The sequence below is a fragment of the Chelonia mydas genome, chromosome 10 (assembly GCF_015237465.2).
Source record: "Chelonia mydas isolate rCheMyd1 chromosome 10, rCheMyd1.pri.v2, whole genome shotgun sequence".
In the NCBI taxonomy this organism is placed as follows: domain Eukaryota; kingdom Metazoa; phylum Chordata; order Testudines; family Cheloniidae; genus Chelonia; species Chelonia mydas.
The window spans coordinates 30,420,620-30,447,902 of NC_051250.2; the positions used below are offsets into that span (position 1 = coordinate 30,420,620).

A 27,283-nucleotide genomic window follows, 5' to 3' on the forward strand; every position below is an offset into this window, starting at 1 on the left:
TAGCCACTGGCAAGCATATTAGACAGAGCTTTTGTTGAGGGAGGATATACATATCAAGATACTTGAATATAACGATGTCTCAGCAGACCACTCGTCTAGCCAGTCTGCTGTCCTATTTTGAGTCAAGATTTCCTCTGTTCCCTGGGTACCTTGCTGTTCTGTTGATCTCAGTTGGTGATCATTGTACTGTGTTCTGAAGTGGAAAGACTGGTGCCCTTTGTCATTTTATCCTGGCTAATGTAACTGTAGATTCTGTTTTTTTCTTTTGAAGTGCCCAGTGATTTTTTTTCAGTCATACTAAGAGCTCTCTGGCTGATATCTGTGGCAAAGAGTTCTCCAGGTTAGTGACAGGCTACAAAGGAGAGGATTGCCTGTTGTTGGTAAATGGGGTATCTTTTTAATTCCATCCAGTGTCCTTTCATTCTTGCATCAGGCTCGGGGGAGGAGTCAGTACCTGCCTGGCTTTCTAGCCATGAATTATTCATGGAGTGCATCGGTAGCACTTTACGAACCAGTTCATCTTTCTTGCCATCCTCTCTCGGCTAACTCCTCTCCAAACTCAAGAGCAATTACTGAGAGAGGAAGGGAAGCAGGTGCTTTGCCCTGCGTGGAGACCATTTGTTCAGATTTGTTTTCAAGGTCCCAGTGTTCAGTCTTGACTGCTTCCAGAGTCAGTCGGACAGGGGCCTCATGCCATTTCAGAACTGCTGGGCAGGGCCAGGCCTTGCCTGCAAGGTGACAGCTGCACTTGTGACCTACCTACTGGCTGACGGAGCCAAACGCCATGCAGAGCTGTCTGGGTCTGTCGACCAACACCCTAGCTTCCATCGGTGAACAAGGTGAATCCTTCACAGAATTGTCCTTTAGTGCAGACTAGCTCAAGAAGACCTATTCTAAGGGTGCATTACTGGGAGGCAGTGTGGTCTGTGCTCATTACAATGGAAGGGACTCTGGGTTGGGGGCAGGAATCTATTTCTAGTCTTGCCCTGGATCTGTAACTCCCTGCCTCAGTTTCCCCACCTACAGAACCAGGATAAGGCTATTTGGGTCTGTGCGCTGCAGTCAGGAGTGGTGATGGCAGCATGTGTAGACATAGATTTGATCTAGCTTGAGGAATGATAGTGGCAGCATCAGCAATGGCTACTTGATTAGGTATTGGAGGTTCAGGGTGGGTGCGGCTTCACTACTGTTGTTACTTAAGCTCGCTTTGCTCTAGCTAGACCAAAGCTAGCTCCTCTCTACATATGCGGCACTTGCACCTCCCAGTTGCAGTGTAGTCAGATTCTGTATGTGAGGTGCTGGCTGAAAAACACTAAAAGCTCTGCATCAGGGGGCCGCATGTGTGAAAACAACCCCTATGCCAGATTCAGTCCTGGAGTAATCCTGCTCATGTCAGAGCAGGGATGAATTTGCCACAATCCCTGGGGGCCAAGAGTAAATGAGAGGAAAAGTAGCAGCTGCTTTTGTCAGAGGCTGGCTATGGTGCGGTAGGATTCAGTGCTAAGGCAGTCATGACAAGTGCAGAGATAAGGCAGTTATATTTTAATCCAGATTTGAAATAGGGAAATCCCAATAAATAACCTAAACACTTATTTCAAGTATCCTTTGCTGCTTGTACATTAACATTCAAGTGAAAGCCAGCCCAACCACCCCAAGCCACAGGGGATTCCTGGGTAACAGAAACTGGTCCTTCAGTTTTCCCCTGCACCCATGACTAAGCACCAGGAAATGAGCTCTCAGCAGAGATGCTGGGCGAGGGTCACCAAGGGTGGACGCAAGGGATCTGAGGCTAGATTAAGCCCAATGCCTGGCGGTTTAGCTCTATAGCGGCTGGTACTGTGCTACTGACCAATGGTCCATTTAAAGAAGAGCCTACATAGTAATGTCACTCCTGCCTAGAGACCAGGGTTGAGCCAGAAGCTGCCTTCTGCCATGGACTCTGTTCCTCAGATGTTAGAAACACAAAGAGAATGTGAAGGAAGGGGGTGGGGTGAGCAGGCAGGCAAGAGGAGGAGCTCTGCCCATGGAGCTGAGGAACAGAAAGCACAAAATTGTAAGTACAGCAGAAACTGCCACCAGCTGCCCAGAGCTCCCACCCTGCATGGGAGAAAGGGGACAGATTCTCTCCTCCAACCCAACCTCAGCAGCTGCTGAGTCACAGAATGGTGGGGGTGCTCACATAGACCAGGATAAATCCTAGATGGATTAGAGCTGTATCAGCCCTACAGCCAGAATCCAGCTCTGCATGCAGGGTTATAGAGGAGAGAGAGCTGGCTACAATTCACCAGCAGAATCCCAGGGCTTTGGTGGGAGGGAACTGAACAATTCAGCTCCTGAGGAACCACCAGGAATGGCAGGCAGGCAAAGTCCTGAGCTTCTACCCCAGGAAGGTGGAGATGAAGACACTCGTGTCCAAATTGAGGGTGGCATGCCACCAGCGATCAGGAAAATACAGGACCTGCAGAGGAGACAGAAGCAGGGGAGGGGGAGCTGCTTGCCTGGTCCTTCACTCGCCACGCAGCCTTGATACAGCTGCCCTCTTGTGTGGGCTCTACCTGTAGAAAGTGGCTGGCAGCCTGGGCTTTCAACTGTGACCTTAGCTTCCAGTGAGAGCTTCTCCGAGGCTGACTGGCCACTTGCCTACATTGTAATGCCTCTGAATAGGCTTGTCCACTCAATAGCTAATTTGTGGGGGAGGATTAATTTGTGGGACAGTGGCAGGCTGAGTCAGAGGGAGCTGTGCTGTGTGTCCATGTGGACTCTAGCTCCCCCAGGCATTGTGGTTTAGCCTCTGCGTATGTTCTAGGCAAGGGCCACATGCTCTGTTTAGTGCTCAGAACTAGAGGGTCATAGTTAAAGCAAAGGCAGGGCTCAGTGTGTCATTTCTCTGAGCAGATGCTGGGCCTTAATCAGGAGCCCAGTCTCCCTATTCATTCACCAGCTGGCTCGTGCACTTTACCCCCCCCCCCCCCCCGACCATTGCAAGGCCCCTCCTTTCTGAAAATCCCTGCTGGGAGTGGCATTCAAGCTGCAGCTAGGGCTGTCTGGATGCTGCTACTCATGCTTGTCCTGCATCAGACTAGGACCCTCTACTGGCAGGGTTTGGCACTCCCAAGCTCCTTTCAATTGCTGGTGCTTCATGCAGGCCTCAGCCCTGCCCTGCGAGAAGGATCATCAGATCCTGTGCTGCAGAAAGCTGCTGCCTGCTCCCACGTGTAAGCTAGCTTCTACAGCTAGGCTAGGCCAAAATCACCGATACTGACCTCCTTCCCGAGCTAGAGTGTGTGGCTGAATTCTTAAGAGTGTGTGCACATCTATTTATAGATAGTGCTTTGAGATCCTCTGACAGACAAGACTTTCAGATCCTCTGTCACATTCAGGGTTCTTTAGAACACCCATCTCCCTAGTATTTGAGCCCCTCAGCATTGCCAAGTGAGCCCTACCACAGTCCCAGAGGGTAGGAAGTGCTGTCCACATTTCCCAGCTGAGGCCCAGAGAGACTGGCTATCTGTGTAACATCAGATAGCCAGCTAGGAACAGATGCCAGCCCTGACATGTACCTGTTGGGCCCCCATCAAGGCAGTATCTGAGCGCCTTGCAATCTCTAATGTATTCCCCCTGCCCCCCGAGAGGCTACAGGACTTGCCCAGGTTCACACAGGATGCCTAGAGCAGAGCAGGAAATCAAACCCCAATCTCCCAAATCCTGGGCTAGTGCCCAATCCACCGGCCCATCGTTCCTCTCTCTGCTGAGCTTTAATCCAACACTTCTCTCTGCACATTTACCGGCTGGCTCTTGAGCTCTGCTCCCCCTTCTGGCCTGGCTGGGCACTGCCTGTAACTCTACATGCTTTTCTCCCCTGCCCCACCCATTACACCTCCCAGTTGGCCTCCCGCATGGTAATGCCAGCATCAGGGGACGTGGCCCCTTCCAGTCCAGCCCAGGACCTAATCCTGTGACAGCTGGCCTTCTGTCTGGAAAGCAACAGTGTCAGGAATCTTACAGCTGCTTGTGCTGGTGTGCATGCCTGGTCACTGTGCGGCCTGGCTCTGGTGCAGAAGTGCTGGCGTTGGGATTCCTGGTCCTCTGACAGCCCAGCTTCAGCACTGGGGTTCCCAGACACTGTTGTGTCGGGGTTCCCAGACACTGTTGTGTCAGGGTCCCTTCTGCTTGTGCAGCACGAGCGAATCTCCCCTCTCTCTCCGGACACAAAGCCCCTGGCGTTCCAAGCTGATGCACTCTACAGGTCCCTTGAGCAGCTGCAGCAGGGGGTGGGCTGGCTGGCTCACTGGGCCCCGGGGTGCAGGACTGACCTCACCAGGGTGAATGGTGCACTCCACAGGGCGGTCCTCTGGCGGCAGGAATGGGTATGTGTCCAGCAGCCAGGATAGAGTTGTCTTGTTGGGGTGGAACTCGGGGGTTTTCTCGGGGGGATACAGAAACCAGCGCTGCAAAGAGAGGGGCTCTTAGCAAACACCCCGCTCTGCCTATCATGGGGTCCCCTTTCACTGGAGACCTGCAAATCTCTACTTCCCTGCAGGGTGGGCTCCCCCTTCCTCCCCAGAGCTCAGCAGTTCCCCTTCTGCCCTCCTCTCTTGGAAAGGATGTGTGGGGTGGCCTGTCTAAGGGGAACTGCTAGGGCTCTTCCAGCTGCCCCCATAAGGGTCAGACCTGAACAGGAACCTCACTGCCTGATTGCAAGGTCTCTGGGGTATGGGCTGTTGTCTTCTTCTGTGTGTGTACACACCCCTGCCACAGGGGCCACTAAGGAACCTCCATCGCTGGCCGTCAGTGTGTGCAAGTGGCCAGGTGCATTATGGGGAAATTTCCCGTTCCTCCAAAGCCTCAGCCACTTGCAGCAGACAGCACCCCAAGGCTGAGGGGATCACGGGTCCTCTCTGGACAGGCACAGTCTGTGCTCCACTGCCTGGATCAAATCCCCACTTTGCTAGGAGGGTGCTTTGCTCCACAGCGGGGCTGTGGATGGGAAAACACCTGGTTTTTCCAGCGTCTATAAATCAGTCCACACCCCACCCAGCTCTCACCTTTCTGCCGAAGATCACCTCTGAGTAACCCGGGCCATGCCAGTGAAAGGGAACCCCAGAACCGGAGCCTGCGGGCAGACAGACAGGAGATGGGATCAGATGGACCAAGCCTGGTTAGGCCATCACTTCTGGGCAACGTGTCCATCTAAGCCTGGGAAGCCCATTCCTTCCCCCTGCCATCATCTTTTCCCAGGGTGGTACTGACCAGCGATCCCAAAGCTGTAGGCCCCGCTGGTGCCTGGAATCTGGAATGGAGGTGGCAAGTATTTCTGGAAGAGGGAGCCCCACTCTGTGAAGTTATTGTCTCCAAAGAAATAGTGTGTGTCTGGTGAGGAGAGAAAGAGACATTGGTAACCCCCAGAGAGCACGAGCTCTGGTCTGTCTGGGCATGCAGGCTGGGGAGGGAAGCACAACCCCAGCCAGGAGGTGGCCCCTAGGAATCCATCCAGAACTGGATTTCTCAGCCACACGGTTGAATCTGAGGCAGAGCACTAAAGAGGGTGCAGGGAGAGCCTGAACAGAAGAGCCCTCTACTCACCACTGCCCAGGGAGGCCAGGTCCTGAGGCTCCAGCAGGTGCTCCACGTATTCCTGGAATGGCACATCCACTGCGAGGGAGGAGAGAGTTCACGGCTGTCCTTCCCCAAGGCGTGTGACCTATCTACCCAGGCAGGGCTGAGGGGGCACGGCAGGGCTGAGGGGGCACAGCAGGGCTCTCACACTCCACCCTCCTCCAGCTTATTCCCCCTGCGGAGCCCACAGCCCAGCAGCCTGGAAATCCTTGTTGTCCTGCCAACAAGCAACACTGAAACCCTCCCTCCTAGGCAAAGTGCAATGTGTCCAGTTCACAGCTGGAGAAACCGATGCACAGTGAGGGCCAGTGACTTGCCCAAGAGCACAGAGTGGGGTTTTGGCCCAGGAAGAGGGAGGAGGCAAAGGAGCAAGCCTGGCTTACTGTGCTCCCTGGACAATGAAATCCAGAGCCTCAGGCAAGATCTTCTGTCATCAACCAGCCATGGCAGCAGGAAGGGAGGCATTGGCTGAGGCCAAGCAGAGTTGTGTTTCTGACCCTTCTTTGCCCCCCACGTCTGTCTGGAGCAGCTTCCCACCACACAGCCAGCCCAGTGAGAGTGCAGCTCAGCGCATGTGCCCTGGAGCCAAGCCCCGCACCTTTACGGTAGGAGTAGGTGTTAGCAGTGCTGAGACGCACCAGGCGGTCCCCGAACTCTGCCAGCAGCTTGTTCCTCGTGCAGAGCGCCTGGAATTCCTGCAAGCACAGAGCAGAGGTGACAAGGGCCCTGGGAAGGCAGAGGTGCTTGGAACGTGGCCTGGGGTGCCAGGCCAGGCTGGGAGGACCATGCCCTACTCTCTCTAGATCTGGCTTTCGAGCTGCCAGCGAAAGAGGACAGCCCTTCTTGTTCCCAAATCCAATTGGGCACAGACCAACACAGAGATGCCCTGGGGCTGGTCCAGTTGCCACCGTGGGATGGAGCTTCCTGCTTAAGAATGTATCCTGGGGGGCTGCTCCAGAATCCATCATGTGGGGAGGGGAACTCCCCTCCCAAATGGATTCCCTGGGTTACTCTGATGGTCTCCACTCAGAACCCCCCCCAGCTCAACTCTCTCACTGCTTCCCATCACCCTGCAGCCATATGACTGAGAAGTGTCAGTATCAATAGAAATCACACTGTCCCCTACTGTCAATCCCCCCTTTTGGCAGAAGTCACTCCCAGCCAGATATGGAGCACGTGCCTGGCTGCCAGGAGGGCAAACATGGCTACTAAGCCTGGTCCTGGTGAAAGGCTGGAGAGGCTCCAAGGGGCTGTTTCCCTACATACAATGAGATGGCTCAGGCTGGAGGGGCATATCACAGCCGGGAGCATGTAGCACTTACCGAGTTGTCCGTGATTCCCTGGATAACAACAGGCCTGGAAAAGGCATATCTGGAAAACACAGAGGGAAATTAAACACTTTCCTGGCCCCTTGGGACCTGGCACATTCTACATACCCAGCTCACTCCCATCAGAGCCCCTGGTTAACAGTACTAGTGTTAGCTGTATTGAAAACCAGCTGTAACCACCTCTGGAACAGATTTATGTACTGATACATGGGCTGAGCTGTTCAGTGCTCAGACTCAAATTCTTTGCACCTTCAGTGGCAGTGGGTGGGCAAGCTGAGGACAGACACATTCACAGACCATCTCAAGGGCAGATCTAGGTTATGGGACATCTGGGGGCAAGGAGAGAGAGCTGTGCAGGCAGCATGGGGATGCATGCTCTGTGCTGGCACACTACCAGGTCCGCAGGGGGCTAATGGAGAAGTTGGGCTTGTGGCACTCATTATGGGAGTCACTTCTCTTCCTAGCAGTAGATGGAAAGCTCTCATCAGATTCTATTGAATGGTCACTGATCTGCAAGTTGCCTGCTGACAGAGAACCCCATCTCCTAACTGGTCCCAAGGTAAACAGCACCCCTCTGGGTGCCATGAGATTTCCACAATGACCTGTGCACAGCCAGGACCCTGTGGAGTCATATCAAGGGGAAGACCCCAGAGAATCCCCCTCCCTCCCCCAGTAATAACCATTCTGATTTCATGCAGTGCTGGGTACAGGAAAGGGGCTGGTTGAGCCCCGGAGAGCAAAGAGAGCAGCACACCTACTGGTCTATGAACTGGGAGTAGGTCAGGGAAGCATCTCTCCTCTCCACCGTGCAGTGGTCTTCTTCCATCAGAGCCAAATACTTGTTCGTCAGCCTGGGGTGGGGAAAGGGACAGAGCCCTCAGCATCAATCACCGCCAGCCTGAGCATTTCCCAGCAGGTGACATCATCCCGAGAGGATCAGCAACCCACACAGGGGGAGATCGGACCCAGTCACTGCCAGCTCCCTTTCCCTCTAACCCAGAGACAGTAACTCCAACATCAGGGTCGGTGCCAAGGGTTGCAACAGCAATGGAAAGAGGCCTGGGGAATCTGTCAGATTTCTCAGCGGGGAGCGTCAAGGAACTGATGTCATGACTGCCCCACAGAGGCAGCCACTTCAAGGGAGGAACAAAATATTCTAGTCAGCCCCTCGCAGATGACAGGAGGGGCACTGATTGGCCCTCTGGCCCGTTGTGATAAGTAACAAGGCTGCAAACCCAGTTCTCTCTCCATGGCAACTCCAGGCTAGGTCTGCTCTCCCCCAGGGAATGCCTGGTCTGAGTCTGTTCCTGGGAGGTTGCTGACCCTCCAAGCATCTGCTCCTTCAATCAACTGGCTAAGAACTAGGCTAGCAGAAGTAGCAACGGTTCTACCCCGATGCTGTGTCTAGGGCATTAGATACTGCCAACGTGCGGGGATGGACTGTGTTCTTATGGGCCTTTTCAATCTTAGATCTGTTCAAACTAAACCAAGCTCCATGGTTGGGGAGAAGGAGAAAGAGTTCAAGAGCCACACCTAATATATAAGAACATAAGAACGGCCACAGTGGGTCAGACCAAAGGTCCATCTAGCCCAGCATCCTGTCTTCCGACATTGGCCAATGCCAGGTGCTTCAGAGGGAATGAACAGAACAGGTAATCATCAAGTGATCCATCCCCTGTTGCCCATTCCCAGCTTCTGGCAAGCATTCCCTGCCCATCCTGGCTAATAGCTATTGATGGACCTATCCTCCATGAACCTATCTAGTTCTTTTGTGAACTCTGTTATAGTCTTGGCCTTCACAATATCTTCTGGCAAGGAGTTCCACAGGTTGACAGTGCATTGTGTGAAGAAATGCCTTGTGTTTGTTTTAAACCTGCTGCCTATTAATTTCATTTGGTGACCCCTAGTTCTTGTGTTATGAGGAGTAAATAACATTTATTAACTTTCTCCACACCAGCCATGATTTTATAGACCTCTATCATATCCCCCCTTAGTCATCTCTTTTCCAAGCTGAAAAGTCCCAGTCTTATTAATCTCTCCTCATACGGAACCGTTCCATACCCTTAATAATTTTGGTTGCCCTTTTGTGTACCTTTTCCAATTCCAACATATCTTTTTTGAGATGGAGAAATCACATCTGCACCCAGTATTCAAGATGTGAGCATGCCATGGATTTATATAGAGGCAATATGATATTTTCTGTCTTATTATCTATCCCTTTCCTAATGATTCCCAACATTCTGTTTGCTTGAGTGCCGCTGCACATTGAGTGTGGGCTAGGGGGATGTGGAGAAATCCTTCCCCACATAAGCCATTTCAAAATGCTATCATTCCCTATTTTGTTAAGCACTGGCCAGATTTCCCCCTTTTATTTCTAAATCTAACCTTCTCTCTGCCTTTGGCATCTCCACAAGAGCACTCAGAGTTATATGCTCAATAACGCTTTGAGTTTCTCCAGTGCCTCGCTGCCAGCCACTTCACAAACATTCATGAATTGATCCTCATAATCCGCTAAAGGCAGGGAAATGCCATTATCATGACTCGAGAAACTGAGGCACGGAAAGGATAAGCGACCTAGCCATGGTTACAGTGCGAATCAGTGGCAGAACCAAGAATATAGTGCAGGTTTCCCGATCCTTAGTACTTCACTCTACTCCCTAGGCAACTCTGCCTTTAGCTGGGCCATCTAGGCAGAGCTAGTTCTCCTGACAGTAGCCAAGACCATGCCTGGGGGGAAAGGTGATCAAGGGCCTGCTTACAAAATGCTAAGCAGTCAACAATAGGCTAACAGGTCCTCCTTTTGGGATACAAACCTCAAGGTAATATATAATTTTCCAGCTGTCAGGAGACAAGCAGAATGCAGTGAAGATCAGAGTGGAGAGAGTGGCAAGGTATTGACATTGTGATAAGCAGGAACCTGGTTCTTTCAGCAATGGAGGTTTCCCTGACCATCTCTCATGAGTCAACATAGCATTCTGCATGGCAGCACGTCCACTGGGGGGGAATGTGGACCAGACCTGATGCTTTAAATCCCAGAAGAGACTGAGAAAATACTTGTGTGCATGGGTTGTCTACTTACCAGCCCCCATTTCCTTCCAGGTAATCTAAGTCTCCAGGCAGCGACAATGGGATGGATAGGAGAAGGAATTGCCACCACGATCCCATTTGCCCCCAGCAGCCCTCTGCTGTCTGGGGTGTCAGATTCTCTCAGAGAAGCAGGCTGGAAAAGCTAGGGAGAGAACAGTGCAGGACAGGATGTTAAAGGCTGTAATATACCCTAATGCCAGCAGGGGAATCAATCCAGCTGTTCGCTCGCTTCTGGCTCTTTCCCTTCCCTCCCCTCTCTGAATTTACCCCCCACTCCAGCTCTAGGCTAATACCTGCTGTACCCCTACCCGACCCTCTACCCCAACTCCCTCGCGCTGCATGTGTCGCCTCCCACGTCCCCGGGCCCCTCCAGCCCCTACCGCCACGCGCCTCAGGTGGAGCGCTCTGTCTGCGTGCGGCAGCAGATGCCGGCAAGTCTCAGCCCAGAGCCCCCCTCCCCCCACCTCCATTGCATTCTGGGAGCTGTATTCCAGGCATGTCACAGCCGCCGCCACCCCGGGGACCCGCGCGCACTGACGCCTTTCAACACGGCCTGGCAGGATGGCTGTGAAGACCACGTGCTGCTGCTTGGGCTCGTGGCCTGCGGACTACATTACCCAGCAGGCATCTGGGAGACACTTCCATTCGTGGTCCCTCAAAGGGGTGAAAGGGGAAGAGAGGCTGATGCCACATGCTGCTATTGGAATGCTGGCCTGGTGACTACATTACCCAGCAGGCATTGACAAACGTCACCAGCCGCTAACCCACAGCTAGTCTCAGAGCCGGAAATGGGCTGAACCAAGAGCCCTTCCTCCCACAGGCCAAACACCCCTGCTCAGCAGGGGGAATTTCATGGTTCAGGCCTAGCTCCTCCTGTTTTGCACCTCTGTAGCCTGTGTTCTGCCCCATTGATTCCTCCTCTCCTATGTGCTTGTGTTCCCGCCTTTTCCACCAGGTTTCCTCAGACTGATGCCAGCCGGGATCAGTACGAGGGTGACCAGATGTCCCGATTTAATAGGGACAGTCCCGATTTTGGGGTTTTTTTCTTATATAGGCTCCTATTACCTTCCACCCAAGTCCTGATTTTTCACATTTGCTGTCTGGTCACCCTAATCAGTACAAGCAAAAGCTAGCTGGTTGCTGCTGCTTCCCTCCTATGCCGGGCCAGCATGGCAAGGGGCTATAGGAAGGATGTCAAGAACTTGTGGCTGTGAAAGTATTTAGGGGGCCCAAGGGTAGAGGATTCTGTTCAACAAGAGCAGGAGCTAGGATGTGTTCCTGCCAGCATCCACCCTAAAGGGGGAGGTGGTGCAGTTGTGCCGGAGGATCAAGAAGCACAGATAACTTGAAAGTCGGTACAACATGGGTCATGCTAATCAGCGTTTCAATCCAGGTGCTCGTTGGGCAGGTGGTACAAGTTTATGACCATGAGGACAGGGTAGCAGGATCTGCTCCAAAGGAGCGCCTCCCCCCCACATTCTAGCCAATTTGGGGACCTTTATAGCTGTATAGTTGTCATTTTCAAAGCACTGTATAAGCACTGACTCTCAACTGATTCCCTTTGAAAGTAGTTTGATGCTTAGGCCCATTTAACAGATAGGGAAAACGGAGGCTTGGAGAAGTTAAGTGACTTGTTTAAGCACATACACCAGGGTGGTGACTCCAGACTCCTAGCTCTGGGACTAAGTAGATTCTGCTCATCCCAAGGCATCTGTCTCAGTTCTACAGATTCCCCAGGAACAAGAGGATGTTCAGCTGAAATCACAAGTGAATTGCTGAATTAATCAGAACTTTTCCCTAAGTCTCCAGAGGCTATGCCCTATTCAATATGAAGCATGCAATCTGTCTGATTTTCTTTTTCCAGAGGAAACTGCAGGTTACCTTATGCTCAGCATTTAGGGGCTGGGGTGGGGAATCAGGTTAATAACTCCCCTTTCCCAAGAATTGTTGGCTATTAGACTGTGGTCAGGATTGATCATTAGACTCCTTTCCACAAGGAGAATCAGCGAAGATGCTATGCACATGCAGGCAGAGCTGGACAAAGCAGCGTTCTTGGATGTATTCACATGTGGCAGCTGCATACAAACAAATGACTCACTGAGGCTACTTTGTTCTTTTTTTATTCAGTATAAAAGTCAAGTTGTAGCTCAGAGTCCGGCTCAGACTTTCTTGCTCATTAGATTGGTTTATAAAGAACTATGTTTACACAATATTCCGGTACCTTTAATACAAAATTATTTACACTCCAGTCAAAAAATAAATAGAAGACAATGACTAGGAAAAGCTGTCCAGGAAGGCTCTTGGATGTTGCAGGCTTTACTGTATTTCAAGCATTGTGGAGGAACCTTCCCTATACAAAGTCAGCCTCACTCTCAATCCTGTTCAAGGATAGCATCCTGCAAGGGGTGCCGCCTCTGTAAAATCCAAGACAGCCTCTCCTGGCAAGTGGCTGTAACTCCAAAACCTCCACCCAAGCAGAGGCTCCAGCGATCAGTCTCCTGTTGGTTCCATTCAGGTCAGGGACTGAATCCCACCTCTCATCAGCTGAGGGTTGGTTCCTTTCAGTTCAGGTGTATTCGCAGAGGTGGCCACAGCCCGCTGGACAGTGTGAACTGGTCTCTAGCCATTTCATGATGTGCTGCAGGTGGCCACCGTGACTGCAGCCCTGGCACCACACAAACAGGCCCTTCACCACATGGTGGCACACAGCACACATGCTGGCACACTGCCGACACCTGGCCCAGAGAGAGAAGATTACACTTGAATCAGCTGCAAAGAAAGCACCCTGGGGTGAGTGGCCAGCTCAGGCAGTGAAACTGTGGCATGTACCACTCAGCTCCCAGCTGGATCAAGAAACCCCTCCAATCAATGCAGACTCCTCAGGGCGTGAGCTCAGTCAATCCCTGCCCACACCTCAAAACTGTAACTCCTTCAGTATCATCTTGAGCCCTTGCTGGCACACGGCAGGGAGTTTATAAACTAGAAACCCAAGAGAGCAGGAAAAACATAATATTGGGGCCCGACACTGGATGCTTCACAGCAATGAAATCAACTACAAATCGAACAGCTTATAAAGAAGCAACAGAACCTTGGGGAGGAAGCTTTAACCCAGGTCAGGCTGGGAACATGCATGGGAAACTGTTTACCATTCAGAAGCAGCACAGATCATTAGTGATCACAAGGGACCTCCGCAACAGCAGATTGTGTTTCTCTGCTGCAGTGTGGTTCAGTGGTTAGGACAATGCTCTGAGAGGGACGTGGGTTTCATTCCCAGTGCTGCCATTGCCCAGCTGTGTAACCTTGGGCAAGTCACTTCACCTCTCTCTGCCTCTGTTTTCCCGCCACCTTGTGTCTGGTGTATTTAGAGTAAGCTCTTCAGGGCAGGACCTCTCTTTGTGGGTGTATGCACAATAGGGTGAGCTCCATGGGGGCCTCTAGGTACTACTGAAGTACAAATAATAATGGAAACTGAACTGGGTAGGAGATTACATCACATCAAGATAATGCATAAGCTACCTCCAGACAAACCCTTGCAAAATGAAGGTGCCCTGCCCACCCCACTCCCCCTCCACCCTAAAGCATCTCACCTGTCGCAGATCCAGCCCTTGTTGCTCATCGGCCGCTTGCAGTTGCTGCAGTTGATGTGCAGGGTGGTGGAGGCCTGGTTGAGACAGTTGATGGCTCTGCACGTGCTCAGTTTGATCACCTCATTGGAGATATTCCAGAGCTGGAAGCGCTGCAGCAGGTCGATATAGGAAGTGTACCAGTGCTCCTGGGGCGGGGCGGGGTGGGGGGGCAAACACCTAAGTTAGCCTTGGTTCACATTAGGGTCTGTGGGCAAAGTTACTGAACCCAAACCCCCTCCCTGTGACTCCAGCCTCAGGTTAAATCACCTTTAGAAGGGGCTATCAAATGTTAGACCAAACAAGGAGGGGTGCAGAAGGGTATACTATCTAGCTACTTCATGCATTGGTTATTCTACAGTACACACAGTTAGCTGGGATGGTAACACGCCAAAGGAGATCTGATCTCTGCAGCTTTCTGCCTTTGCATTGTCAGAGAGAGAAACTAAAGCCAAAAGCATGATTCACTCTGCTCCCAAGAAATTCTTAACTCACAGTCCGTAAGACCGATGGCCTAACTGGACTCCTTGCTCAGTGGTACCTTTCCAGCTGGAAACGTTATTTCTTATTCATTTAGAGTGGCTTGGTCTTACTATATAGTCTGTGACAATTCTCCAGCACAGTGCTCCCAAGCTGTGTGGGAACAGGTTACCAGACTAGGCCCTCGACCAACACCCACCAACCTCTCTTTCAGTTAGTGTATCAGGAATGCCTTCCCCAATCTGTGCTTGGAGCTTCATGCTTGATGTGGGCTTCCTTACAGCTGTCCATGACTTTGTCACTTCCAGACTGAGTTACTGAAATGTGCTCCAATGCAGGCTACACCTGAGGCTCTCACTTTGGCTGGGGCCTGTCTGTTTAGCATCCGACAGTGTGCCAAAATCAGCACCGGCTTCCAGATACCATTCAAGGTGTTGGGTTTGATCTGTAAAGGCATCATAGGGCCACATTCTCTCCAACTCGAGATTAGCTGGGGCATTACAGCTGAGAGCCAATAGATACATCTGGCTGTTGTCTGTGGACAGCCCTTGACTCTGGGATTTCCCCCCACCAGTCCAGCAGAGCCTGAGTTTGCTCAATGCAAAGTCTGCCCAGGGCTCTCCATGGGGGACAACTGGATGAAAGGAGAAGATCTGAGCACTGACAATGAGTCAACTGCAGCTATTTGTATGCCCTGGTACAGGCAAACTGTTCTGCACTTAGAGCTCTGGAGAGCTGTGTTTTCACAAGCCCAAATAAATATACCAAGCTAGTCTGGAGCAAGGACACATGCCTGCAGCCATGCTGCTCCCTTATGTCTTGTAAGGCAAACGGGCCAGTGCTCAGAAGGGAGAAGAGTCTCCAAGGAAAACCTCATGGTGCTGGTGATGCTGCAGGTGTCTATCCTCCCTTCAAGTTGGTGCTAAGCCAGGGTGCCAGGAAGCAGGTACTGTGCTCCTAGTGAGACTGCCTTTCAGACCAGAGGCAGTACTGAGACATTAGACACCCTGGCACTTTCTGCAGAAGTGGGTTGTTAGCCCCAGTGATTGGGCCAGCTCCACTCCAGAGAATTACATCTACCGTTTCAACTGGATACAGCATTTGCTTTCACTGTTGTGGGACTTCGCTGTGCACTGTTAACCACGTTCCCTACCCCAGAGGTGGCTGCATTTCGCTAATAGATAAGAGGTTCTTGTATTTTACAGGGAGAGTGTGCAAAGCACTCTGGGGTCTTCTGGATGAAATACAAGGGATTATTATGAGAGTCTCCAAACCCTGTTTGCTGGGAGAGGGTATGCAGCAGCTTTGCTGAAGAAGCCTCTCTCCGGGAAGTGCCTCCTCCCTACAGCGCTATACCTGGGTTTGCTCATCGATCTCTTTCCTGATCCGGTCGCCCAGCACGATGAGCACGGACACCGCCATCTGTACATCCCCCTGCTCGGCGTAGAAGAGGAGCATGTCCCGGACGATGGGGTTGAAAAAGTCGGGTGGCAGGCGGTTCTCGTAGAGCGAGTGAGAGATCGAGATGAGGGAGAAGGACTCCACAGGCGTCAGGGACACAGTCTCGGCCTCGTTGCCACTGACGTGAGGAGAGTCTGCCTTGTCCTGCAGGTGGTCCAGGGCCGAGGGGTTGTCCACTATTTCATGGCGCAGGGGAAAGGCTTCCTGGGGGAGGATGTATTCCTGTTCTTCGGCTGCAAAGAGACAAGCCCTCTTCAGTGAGCAGGGTTAGTGCCACAGATAAAGGAGACACAAGGTGGGTGTGGTAATATCACTCACCTTGTTCTTTAATATCCTGGGACAGACACAGCAACACCACCACCAGAGAAAGGGGTCAAGGAGGGATCTGGCATCCTCTCCAGTGCAGTGAGTACATACAAGCACCTCCTGCTGATATCCAGCTGCATTGCAGTCATGTGCACTCACAGAACAAAGAACTCACCATGGGGATTCTCATGGTCCATCATGTACAGCTCATCCTCATCCCCCTCCACATCCCCCAGGAGATAGTCTGCAGGGACGTCACTGCCCTCTGTCTCCTCATTCTCTGGATGAGCATGGAAAGGGGAGGAAGAGCAGAGAGAGAAGACAAGTCAGGGTATCCCTACAGCAGCAGAGCTTGTCAGACTTTCCCTGTGCCGCTCTGGCGGAAAATGCAGGCTGTTTACAAACCCACAACCCAGCTGCCAACTCGGCATGACCTCTACTCTCACCCTCAGCAAACTGACCTAGGGGCTGGAGCTGGGGGTGGGTCACACAGGCACAGTGCTCTGCATGGGTAAAGCATCCTCTATGCAATGACCTCAAAGCGCTTTGTAGAGGGAGGGCAGCAGCATTGTCCCTTCCACAGATGGGGAAACTGAGACACAGAGGTGTGGAAAATGGTATGTCAAGGGTCACACAGCATGTCACAGTGACAGGGCTGGGGCAAGACCCCAGCAGTCCTGCCTCCCAGTTCTATGCTCTTACCACTATCCCATCCCAAGAGACGGGCTCCAGCCTCAAGAGACTTGGGCCAATGATCTGTAGACAATTTGCACGTTCACTGATCAAAATGCCTGAGGTTCTGCAATCATGATTTGGCTGGTCTTGCTGGGACAGAGTTCTCCGGGAGGGGGGACGCTAACTGGAACTAGAACCGCATCCTATGGCGTCACGGTGCAATGCAGACCAGTGAGAGGTTGTGTCACCTGCTAACAATAATCAAGACAAAAAGAGTGTCTGATAATTGCTGGCTGGCAGTTGGGTTCAAAAGGACCAGAGCAGTACCTGAGAGCGGAGAAACACTGGTATAGTTAAGGGTAGCTGTGGGCCAGCACTTTGCTAGGAGCAGGGAAGATGACTGGGAGTGTGCCGGGGTCACCCTGCGAGTAGTAACCAAGGCTGCTAAAGACCATGGAGCGTGACTGGTGTGTTGCTGGCAGGCTGCCGGGGTCATGCTTGTTGCTGACTGTGAATGTCCCAAGCAGAGAGTTACAGTAGCAAAGCATTTGAGGCATCCAGGGTTACAGGCAGGCGGTGACTTAACCCCCCACTGTCTGGATTGCACTCCAAACAGTGAGCACTTTGGACTCCTATTATTGAGCCAGCCACTGGCACGCTCCGTTGGCCCAGCTGTTGAAACGTTACCATCGTTGTTGATTAAGGTGGAGGAAGAATCCATGAGGATGTTTTCGGACCGGCTCTCTCCTTTGCTGCGCTCCAGTCTGGACTCACTGCCTATCCCTGATGGTATGTCCTTCAGGTTAAAGCTGGGAAGGAAGCCAAGCCCACATTAGCCCGTTTCTTTCTCACACTGAAAGAGGCCGCAGCAGCAGCTGCCGCTCTGCTTTCAACTGATGGGAATGAAGGAGCTGGCCCATCTGACTTAGATCAGTGGGAAGTAACCAGCTCCTCCACAGTGACTCTAACTTGGTTTAAGTAGCCATCTCTAGAGTGGTTCCCCCTTTCCTATCAGCCCGTGAAGTTCCCACATATCCCCAGTATGCCGGTGCGGGCCTCCCCATCCACTTCCCCCTAACAGGGCCATGTCAGGGGATGCAGTGATTAGACTGCTCACCTGTTCATGAGTGGGAGGGAGGTACTGCCCTTCCCCAGGCTGTGGTTCAGGTTAGCAGAGGGCACAGTGCCAGGGCTGGAGTAAATAATTCGGAGCATCGTCCACGTCTGGGCAACCTGCCCCCAGGGAGAGAGAGAAGGGAGGAAGGGAAGGGTTAGATTGTTACCACTGTCTGTCAACCAAAGCAACATCATCAGAAAGTTGGTTTCTGGAGCATAGTTCAGGGCCCAAGCTGAAAGCATGGGGCAGGACATGCATTGTCCCTTACCAGTGGTGTCTGTGGGGAGGGGACCTGCTGCAATGTAGAGTTTCTATCCACCTTGCAACGTTCCCTAGATCTTTCCTGCCCTCTCAGGTAACAGAACTGGCAGCAACCCAGGACAACACCAGAAGTGCAGGTACACTGGCAGAGCTACGCGGGGAGGAACAAGGTCAAGTCTGGCCCTGGATCTGAACATCCATAGGGTGCTGGGATCTGGGCTCTACTTTGGGTTAGTTTCTTGTCACAAACAGTGCTTGGTTGGGCTCTACGCTATTTTAAAATCTCCTTGCACATGAGTGAATTTGTGCCCAGTCCAGACAATACTAACTCTGCTCCTTATCTGTTTCATTCTGCTCCTCCTGGTGTCCTCCTGTGCAGGAGCAAGGTAAGACCCACTGCAACAAGGGGCACTCTGCAGTAGAGGGGACGGCAGGAGAGAGACATCTAAAGGGGAAGTAGATGTGACAGAGACAAAGGGAGAGGAGAAAAGACAGAACAGCTCTGACTACAGGACAGAGGTCAGCCCACAACTAGTAGGGGTTAGGTGCACGCTGACAACAGTGCATTTCTGCCCGTGGCCTTAGCAGGGAGAGGAGCACATCTCATCTCACAGCAACAACTCTTGAGGAAAGAAAGGAAAAGAGAAACAACAGAAAGAGCTTAACCCTCGGGCAACCTACATTTCCAAGTCACTTCCCAGCACTAACACTGCTTCCATACTCAGGGCTTTAAACCAACTTCTGAATCTAGAACACTGATTCATAGAAACGTAGGGCTCAAGAAGTCAGCTAGTCCAGCCCCCTGCACTGAGAGACAGGACCATGTAAACCTAGATCATCCCTGACAGGTGTCTGTCCAACCTGATCTTAAAAACTTCCAATGATAGGGATTCCACAAGCTCCCTTGGTAACCTATTCCAGTACTTAGCTATCCTTAGGAAAAACCCTTTGAATATCGAACCTAAATCTCCCTTACTGCAGATTAAGCCCATTATTTCTTGTTCTGCCTTGAGTGGACATGGATAACAGCTGTTTACTGGTCTCTTTGTAACAGCCGTTAACATATTTGAAGATTGTTATCAGGTCCCCCCTCAGTCTTTTCTCAAGACTCTAAACACACCCAGCTTTTTAACCTTTCCTCCTGGGTCAGGTTTTGTGAACCATTCATCATTTTTGTTGTTTTCCTCTGGACTGGACTCTCAATTTGCCCAAAACTTTCTCAAAGTATGGTGCTCAAAACTGGACACAGTACTCCAGCTAAGGCCTCATGAGTGTGGAATAGAGCAGGACAAATACCTCCATGTGTTGCATATGATACTCCTGTTAATACATTCCAGAATAGTATTTACATTTTTCACAAAATATTGTTGGCTCATATTCAATTTGTGATCCACTGTAACTCCCAGATCTTTTTCTGCATTACTGCTGCCTAACCAGTTGTTCCCCTTCTATATTTGTGCATGTGATTTATCTTGCACTTGCTTTTATTGAATTTCATCTTGCTAATTTCAGACCAATTCTCTTATCTAGGTCATTTTGAATTCTAATCCTGTCTTCCAAAGTGCTTGCAACACCTCCCGGCCTGGTATCATCTGTAAATTTTATACGCATGCTCTCCATTCCATCCTCCAAGTCATTAATGAAAATATTGAATCGTACTAGACTCACTAGGTCTAGCATATCAAAAAGAGACCTTTCCCCCTTCCTCTGGAGCAGGGATCAGTTTTGAGGATCTGATGGTGTTGTAGCCCATCTAACACCTTTTCTGCATTTTGTTAGGTTCCCCTCCACCCTCACTGAATCTGTATGGGGAGGATCATTCTTCACCCCCTGCCCCCACCACCATTTGCCCAACGGGGAGGTCACTGTATTGTTTTCTCCCTACATTTCTGACCTAAATCCAATTTAGCATCATTTTCCTGTCCTCACAACTCTTCCCAGTTTAGCATCACCTACAAATTTCATGAAAGTGCAGGTTACTCTCTGTTCCAGAGCAAAGATAGTAAATAAGGACAGAGCTGACACAGAGGCCTGCAGCACTCCACCTCTGCTCTCCCCATCTCAGTGCTCTGTGGTTTGCCATTGCTCCCTGTTTGCTGTCCATCAGGGAGCATGCACAGTCCTTCTGACAGGACTCCAATCCAAACCAATCTGCATTAATCTGGCCAATGAGATTTCATGAGACACCTTGTCAAATCAAACATTAGCAGCCAGATATAGCTCGGAAATCACTGTTTACTGTATTATGCTAAGAGAGCGGAGATGCAATAAATGTATGTAAATTTACACTATGCACAGCTGTTCCCATTAGAGGGCATCAGACAACCAGACATTCTCTGCAGCCCGCACGACCTGTCTCCACAGTTTGTGTCTATGGTATCTGGCTATACATACGATCAAATCTTCCTATGCCAGCCACTTTGGCTTGTAGGCTCAGCTAATAAAAAGCAGAGCCTGCCTCTCCCTTTCCACAGGCTGTTAGAGGGTTGCATGTACCTGGTCGCGGTCGAGCTCTTTGGCTACCTTGGCGTTGTGGTCACACAGCTCTGCCAGGGGCCTCCCCGCCAGCGCATACTGCTTGGCTGTTCTCACAAACCAATCCATGCTGCCGCTCTCCAGGTCTGTCTCAAAGACACTCAGGGCACTGGAAGAAGAGATGTACTCGAACTGCTCCGTGGGGTCCAGCTTGCGCTTGAAGAAGATGGGATGCCGCCTGTCACCGATGTAGGGCTTGCGGTTGGAGTCGGAGGAGATCAGGCTTTCTTTGGCTGCAAAGGCCAGGTCCCCAAAGAGGCTGTAGCACAGACCCTCAGGGTTGGCCCTGTCAATGGGCTGGCTGGCGTCCTTGAAGATGTGCTGGTAAAGTGTGCTGTCCTTGGAGCCCGAGAGGAGGAAGTAGGGATCGTGCAGGTGGCGCCACACAATACCCGTGGTGACGTCCTTGTGCTCTTCGAACATGGCAGACGGGATGAAGGGGCGCCGCACATCCCACACGTAGATGTTGTGGTCCACCATCATGGAGCAGGTGGCGATGTGGTACTTGCACTCAGGCCGCCACTTGACCCTCGCCACAGAGGCTATGGTTTGCACGCAGTAGATCTCTTTGGCCCTGTTGGTGTTCATGTCCCAGACCTTCACCATCTTATCTCGGCCTCCTGTCGCCAGCCAGCCCCTGGCAGCAGGGAGAAAGGAACAAGCAGAAACATTAACTGGAGAAATGTCCTGGAAGTTGATCTTGGATTATTGGCTTTTTATGCAAGCCTTTTAAGCCAAAGGTGGTCAGAGTGCTGCCTGCCAGCCACATGGCACTAAACAAGCACAGGCCTTGGGCACCCTCTCTTTTAGCATGGAGGCATAGCTCACCAAAACTACAGGTCCCGGTGTGCAGGTATCAAAAGGGAACTGCGCATGCTGGGACCTGTAGTTCCCACAGACTACACCTGCATATTAAACAAAAGGGAGGATGCAATATCTTCCATTTTATTCAGATTAGGTGTGGCCCTCCAGCCCCTGGTTGAGAAAATTTGGTTCCCCTGATTTAAGGCAAACTGTCCTTTCCATTTCACTCAGTGAAAATGAGAGGGGCTTCCAGCCCCCTCCTCCTCCCACAGATGAAAGCAGAGGACAGAAAGGCTAATTTTAGGTACTTTGTGCTTCTCTCAGCTTGTGAAGATAGCTCCCCAGCGTGAGATGGACAAGGAGTTCTAGGAGGCTGTACAGGGTCCAGGAGTTGCATGCAACATTTTTCAGTATAAATTAATTATTTACTGGGAAATCTGACGTTTCCTCCCTGTGAATCTCAGTTGATACCTGATGGCAAATGTGCCTAAGACACAAGCAAGCTGTGTTTTAAAGCAGCTCTCTCAATCCCTGAGCTGATCAAGTTGGTGAAACACGATGGACATACCTGATATTGCCCAGTTCCAGCAGCTCACTTCTGGTTTACTAGTTACTGCTGGCTATCCCACAGAACAGCAAGAGTGACTTGTTTTATAAGCCACGCTACTCCTTCCGATATTCAGGAGAGAGCTGTGTAACCATCAAGTTCTCAGCACCCCACCACACAGTTTTCATAGAACCACTGTATGAAGGCATCACCTTTAGGAATTTTTTGACAAGACAGAGTGATTGCCATGGGCAGAGCGGGGCTCAACCAGGGCGGTCAGTTAGCACATACCTGTCCTCTAGATGCCAGTCACAGCAGAAGACAGGCCCATTGTGAGCTGTGAACATCCTCTCGTAGCGGTCTGGCCGGCGGATGTCCCACAGCTGCACGTTCCCATTCTCAAAGGTTGCAGCAAAGGTGAAGTAATCACGGATGCTAAACTGCACATCGCGCACACTTTCCGACTGGCCTGAGGGACAATAGGAACGTAGACCAGATCCGACAGGGTCCCAGCAAAGTCATTCCCCCTGGTAGTATTAACGCTCATGTTTGCTAGACAGGGTCTACAATAAGCTGCAATGGCAGGCCAGCCTGATTCACTCCTGGACTCAGCTCAGTGCACCCTAGGTGTAGGAAAAGCAGAAATCACCTCTACTAATGCTCCAAAGGAAACCAGTGGCCACCCTGGTTCAGAACAGTTTCCCTTGCAAAGCTGGCACTGCCTCTGCCCTACATAGTCCATAAATAGAGAACTTCAGAGCTGTCAATCCAGCACCTGTCCAACATACTTTTTTTTTGTCCTAGTCTCTCTCCAAATCCCTGTGCATCTCCCTTACCCAGGCAGTAACTGTGTCATCAAAATCGCTGCTTTCCTAAGGTACCAGACTTCAAGGTACCAGATATGGGCAACTGCGTTGGGATGTGGGTGGGAAGAGGGTATGATTTAGGGATAATGGGAAGCAGATCCACCCTCCCCCAACAGCTCTACCACCACCCTAACAACTGACACAGATAATGCAGCTCTAGACATCGGCTACACGCCATTTTCAAATCAGACCAAAAAGCTGCATGTCATGAGCCTGAGATCCCAGATGATAATGACATAGGCTTACATCACTGGCCGCTATGGACTAGAAGTCCCACCAGCAGGGACTCTGTCCCTCAATCCCTTGCTTGGATCATCATTGCCCCAGAAGGGGTAAATCTTTACCACAATGAAGCACAAAAAGATGAGAGGGACAAAGGCCTGGAACATAGGGGATTATCTGGTATTTTCCTCTTATTTAAGGTGATAATTGACAACTCCAGCCTGCAGCATATGCTATAAGCATCCTAATGCACAGAACACTGGCCAAGTGGGCCCAAGATTGGGGCTTGATCTAAACTTAAAACTTATACTAGCATAGCTATGTTGGTTAGGAGTGTGAAAAAACCACAGCCCTAGCAACATAGCTATGCCGACAAAACCCACAGTGGAGACACTACTATGCCGACAGACGCACTCTCCTGACACATTAGCTAACACTGTATGGGAAGATGGCTTTACTACATCAGAAGAACTCCTCCTCCTGTCGGCTTACATTGTGTCTACACTATGCAGCCTATCCCAGCATAGGCTCTGCAATGTAGACATGGCCAGAGCCCTTACCAGAGAAGGTGCTGACAGAGTCTTTCTTGCGTAGGTCAAAGCATTTCATATAGCCGTCCTGGGAGCCACTGAGGAGCATATACACCTCAGTGGGATGGAAGCACACTTTGTTAACTGTCCGCTTATGTTCAGTGAACAGCTGGTCCTGTTTGTTACGGGATGGCTTCCCGAGGTTCCAGGTCACAACCACACCATTGGTAGCTGCTGTGGCCAACAGGTTCTCATCCATCTGATGCCACACCACGTCAGCACAGCTGAAGTTCAGGGATGGCTTACGGCCAACACGTAAGTTTAGCTTCTCCACAAACTGATCTTCATCTATTGAATAGATCTTGAAGATGTTGCGGCCAGCTACCACCACCTGAGCGGCATCACGACACACACTGATGGCATTAGCAGGGGCATCCAGGTGACAGAACATGGTACGTCCAGTGATGGTGTTGCCACCAAGGGCAGTGGTAACCCTGGCCATTTTCTCCATGGTTGTCCTCTGTGTGACTTCCTCTTTTTAGACACCACGGGATGCCCTGCCCAAAGAGAAGGCTTTGAGACTCACAGCTCCACATGCAGCATTCTCACAGGTGAATCCATTTCCACCAACTGTTTACAGACCTCATTAAAACTTTCTTGAAAGCAAATGAATTGATTTATGCAGCATCTAGGATTCTCTTCCTACTGTTCCAACCGGACTTGCATACCACTTTCCCTGATCACATTAATCAATCAGTCTTTAACTACAAAACTACTGCACAGCCACTTACTTAAAAGAGTAGCTCAGATTCAGCCCTGGTGTCTCTTTGGTCACCCCCTGCACGTACTTTCCAGTAAGTCATGTTAACCTTTCAGAGATTTCAGTTTCCTTCTTAATTCAAATATCTGAGAAAAAAACCCATTTGCAGGAACAACTCTCGCTGTCAGTATGGGCCTGTAAAGCAAGAGAAGAATCCCTCAGAAGGCAAAATGCAGTGATGAGGACAGATGTGAGCCAATGAACTGTTCAGTAATACAAAACATAACAGGATTAGACTGCAGACTTCATCATAAGGTCACAACGCCCAAAGTGGTTGCAAGCACCAGAGAAAATTTCATTTTTGCTTTAATAGTGAATTTAGTGCTGAAGAGTGACTGCAATAGAGAGGGAGGTAGTTTTTGTTATCCAGACAACTACAACACAGGCAGCAATGGGGCAAGCTCTCCATACAGACTGCGTACCTCAACCATGGAGGGGCCACCTAATGCAGTGAAATTAGAGTTCAAACCCCCATCCTAGGCCTCTCTGCTGAGAAAATGACAAGCATCCCTCATTTTAGAGCCATATTTGTCACCCTCCCACACAGTTCTCGTGCTTTCTCACTGGCACCAATACGAAGTCAGGGCAGCAGGATCACCAAGCTGAGGTTTTAGATCAGTGGTTCTCAACCATTTTGGACTCAGGACCCATTTATAAATGTTTATGGCCTGTCATGACCCCGTAAACAGTCTGGGGGTGGAGGCCCTGGGGTGGTTTCAGTCGGGTCCTGCCCAGCACTCACCCCACACTGGCAGCTCTTGTGCTGTGGGGCTGTTGGGCTTGGCTCTCTGCTCCAGGCATTGCAAACTCTGGGGTTGCAGCACTGGGACCAAATTTGTGGAAGTGGAGTTGTGACCTGGCTCATGGGGTTGCAGTGCCACTCACTCAAATTTGGCCACCTGGACACACTTAAGTGGCACTGGGACCCCGGAGGTTGCAGTGCCTGGAGCAGGGAGGTGAGCCCAGCCACCCCTTTGGGATGGGAGCTGCCACAAGACCCTCTGAAACATTCCAGCAACCCAATTTTGGGTCCTCACCCTGGGTTGAGAAACCGTGTTATAGATAACTGTTCACCAGAGTTTAAATCCTCTCATCCATTTTGAGATCTTCCCAAGAGATGGGAAGGAGTCTTGGCATGTTGCTAAACCGCAGTGACAAACACAACTCTCTGCCCCCTAATGTTCCTCAAGGTGCCCCAAACCATACAGCAAAGTAATGAGATAATGGCTCTCCAGCCAACCACAGCGACCACAACCCCTCACCCACAGCCTTGGACATTGGAACCCCCTGTTGAGAGGGAGCCAAAACAACGAAGCAGTTGGTTGCCTATCCTTCCAGCCATGGGTCTGGTTGCTCCCTACAAAGAAGGGCAGAGCCACCATGGGTTACTGATTAGCAGAACAGCGGACAGTTTGGGGTACTGGGGCTCTTTATAAGGGGGCCAGAAGCCTGGGTCTCCCTGCTTAGAACAGCTCCTCCCAATCCCTTTCTTAATCCTCATCTCCTCCCTGGCAGCCCATGGCCCCCCTTCCTTACCCCTGCCCCCTCCCCTCAGGCCCCCTCCTCTCGGTCCTCCCCACAACCCCCTGCCCTTGGTCTCCCCCACCTCTCTTCCTTACCCCCCTTCTCCCCTACTCCTGTACCTTAACCCCCACCCATGGTCCCTCCCACCTCTCTTCCTCCCCCACCCCGTCCCCTCGAAATCTCTTCCTTCCCCCCCCCCCCCGGACTCTCTTCCTTCCCCCACCCCCGGTCTCCCCGGCCTCTCTTCCTCCCCCGGCAGCCCATGGCCCCCCTTCCTTACCCCCGCCCCCTCTCCTCAGCCCCCCGCCGGGCCGGGAGTGGCTCGGGCAAGGGCAGCAGGCCCAGCGATCACGGGGGAAGCGGGCCCGGGCAGGGGGCCGAGCTCAGCACCTACCGCGCGGAGCAGAACAACTTCGGGCCCGTCCGCCACCTCCGCCGCGGCACGGAAACGCCGCTGGGCTCCGCTCCGCCCTTCCGCCGCTGGTAGCGCCCCGCCCCCAGGCCCGGCCGGAGCCCAGCAGAGGGAGAGGTGGAGGGGAGAAGGGAGCGGGGGGCTTAGGGGTACTAAGGGGAGGGCTCCCTGGCTAGATTTAGGGGTACTAAGCACAGGGATTCCCAGGCTAGGGCTAGGCCAGGGGCTCGTTGGGGTCCCCCAGCTGGGGTTACTGAAGGTCGGGCTCCCCGGCCAGGGTCAGGGTTACTTTGGGTAGTGATTTCAGGACTAGGGTTACACTTGGTGCCCGTTGGGTCCCCCAGCTAGGGTTACTAAAGGCTAGGGGAGGCTAAAGGCTCCCTGGGCTAGGATTAGGGTTACTAAGGGTAGAGATTCCTGCACTAGGCTTAGGCCTGAGGCTCACTGGGTTCTCCTAGTTAGTTTTCCTAAAGGTAGGGCTCCCCTTGCTAATGTTAGGGTGTGAGATCCTGTACCCCATATAAAAAGAAAAGGAGTACTTGTGGCACCCCATATGACACCCTGTACCCCCTGTTCACCACTTTTATATGGTTATGATATTGTATGCCTTGTGAGGTATCATTTGAAAACTCATGATCTGCTGAACATCATTGGTCTGTTAAAATGTGTGTAACAGCACTGTGTGTAAAGCTAGGAGATATTACTATGTTTGTTACTTTGAAATATGTTATAATTCTGGGGAAGGCCCCCAGAGTAGCTCCTCAGAGATGCCAAAGGACTGATCATTGGTGTTAGAAAATTTTTAACTGCTGAAACAACCATTCGCCAGCAAGGGAGACTGTAAATAAAGAATTTACATATATCCAAGACGAATCAAACTGCACGTACACAGAAGTGGTAAGCAAGATGTCAAGGTTCCTTCCCTGCTCTGAACGTTAGGGTACAGATGTGGGGACCTGCATGAAAACCTCCTAAGCTTACTTTTACCAGCTTAGGTTAAAACTTCCCCAAGGTACAAACTATTTTACCCTTTGCCCTTGGACTTTCGCTGCCACCACCAAACGTCTTA

The 27,283-nt window shown here is 51.4% G+C and overlaps 2 protein-coding genes across 11 annotated transcripts; both read right to left on the reverse strand.

Annotated features, from left to right (window-relative positions):
* Positions 1-1,527: 1,527 nt before the first annotated feature.
* JMJD8 (jumonji domain containing 8) lies at positions 1,528-10,611 on the reverse strand. 8 transcript variants are annotated; one of them, XM_043523670.1, is made up of 10 exons: positions 10,412-10,504; positions 10,024-10,173; positions 7,703-7,795; positions 6,939-6,987; positions 6,255-6,311; positions 5,584-5,652; positions 5,251-5,370; positions 5,046-5,113; positions 4,314-4,448; positions 1,528-2,458 (listed from the first exon to the last, which is right to left on the reverse strand). In XM_043523670.1, exons 1-10 carry the CDS (start codon positions 10,499-10,501, stop codon positions 2,378-2,380), a joined length of 912 nt encoding a protein of 303 aa, XP_043379605.1. In that variant the 5' UTR covers positions 10,502-10,504; the 3' UTR covers positions 1,528-2,377. The 8 variants fall into 8 exon arrangements, with proteins under 8 accessions (XP_043379605.1, XP_043379608.1, XP_043379607.1 ...); XM_043523673.1 differs by lacking the exon at positions 5,046-5,113; XM_043523672.1 differs by lacking the exon at positions 10,412-10,504 and having other exon boundaries at positions 6,215-6,311; positions 10,024-10,298.
* A 1,524-nt stretch (positions 10,612-12,135) lies between these two features.
* Positions 12,136-26,310, reverse strand: WDR24 (WD repeat domain 24). Of its 3 annotated transcripts, none has more exons than XM_037910705.2 (11): positions 26,197-26,310; positions 24,250-24,413; positions 23,489-24,015; positions 22,132-22,309; positions 20,451-21,126; positions 17,694-17,809; positions 17,264-17,385; positions 16,077-16,181; positions 15,491-15,828; positions 13,619-13,803; positions 12,136-12,766 (listed from the first exon to the last, which is right to left on the reverse strand). In XM_037910705.2, the coding sequence occupies exons 3-11, from the start codon at positions 23,967-23,969 to the stop codon at positions 12,598-12,600; spliced, it is 2,370 nt and encodes a 789-aa protein (XP_037766633.1). In that variant the 5' UTR covers positions 23,970-24,015; positions 24,250-24,413; positions 26,197-26,310; the 3' UTR covers positions 12,136-12,597. The 3 variants fall into 3 exon arrangements, with proteins under 3 accessions (XP_037766633.1, XP_037766631.1, XP_037766632.1); XM_037910703.2 differs by having other exon boundaries at positions 26,083-26,223; XM_037910704.2 differs by lacking the exon at positions 24,250-24,413 and having other exon boundaries at positions 26,197-26,273.
* Between the last annotated feature and the right edge of the window lie 973 nt (positions 26,311-27,283).

What these genes read in the sequence shown, in the direction of transcription:
- JMJD8 (XM_043523670.1), bottom strand. Translation starts at nt 10,501, where the DNA reads ATGGAGGTGGGGGGAGGGGGGCTCTGGGCTGAGACTTGCCGGCATCTG. An exon ending in AGGGAATCACGGACAACTCG is followed by an intron (nt 6,312 to 6,938) that starts GTAAGTGCTACA and finishes CTGTGCTTGCAG; the next exon opens with GAATTCCAGGCGCTCTGCAC. An exon ending in AGGTGATCTTCGGCAGAAAG is followed by an intron (nt 4,449 to 5,045) that starts GTGAGAGCTGGG and finishes CTCTCTTTGCAG; the next exon opens with CGCTGGTTTCTGTATCCCCC.
- WDR24 (XM_037910705.2), bottom strand. Translation starts at nt 23,969, where the DNA reads ATGGAGAAAATGGCCAGGGTTACCACTGCCCTTGGTGGCAACACCATC. An exon ending in GGACCATGAGAATCCCCATG is followed by an intron (nt 15,829 to 16,076) that starts GTGAGTTCTTTG and finishes GTCTCTTTGCAG; the next exon opens with CCGAAGAACAGGAATACATC. An exon ending in AAGGGCTGGATCTGCGACAG is followed by an intron (nt 12,767 to 13,618) that starts GTGAGATGCTTT and finishes TCTCTGGGCCAG; the next exon opens with GTGTCGGCAGTGTGCCAGCA.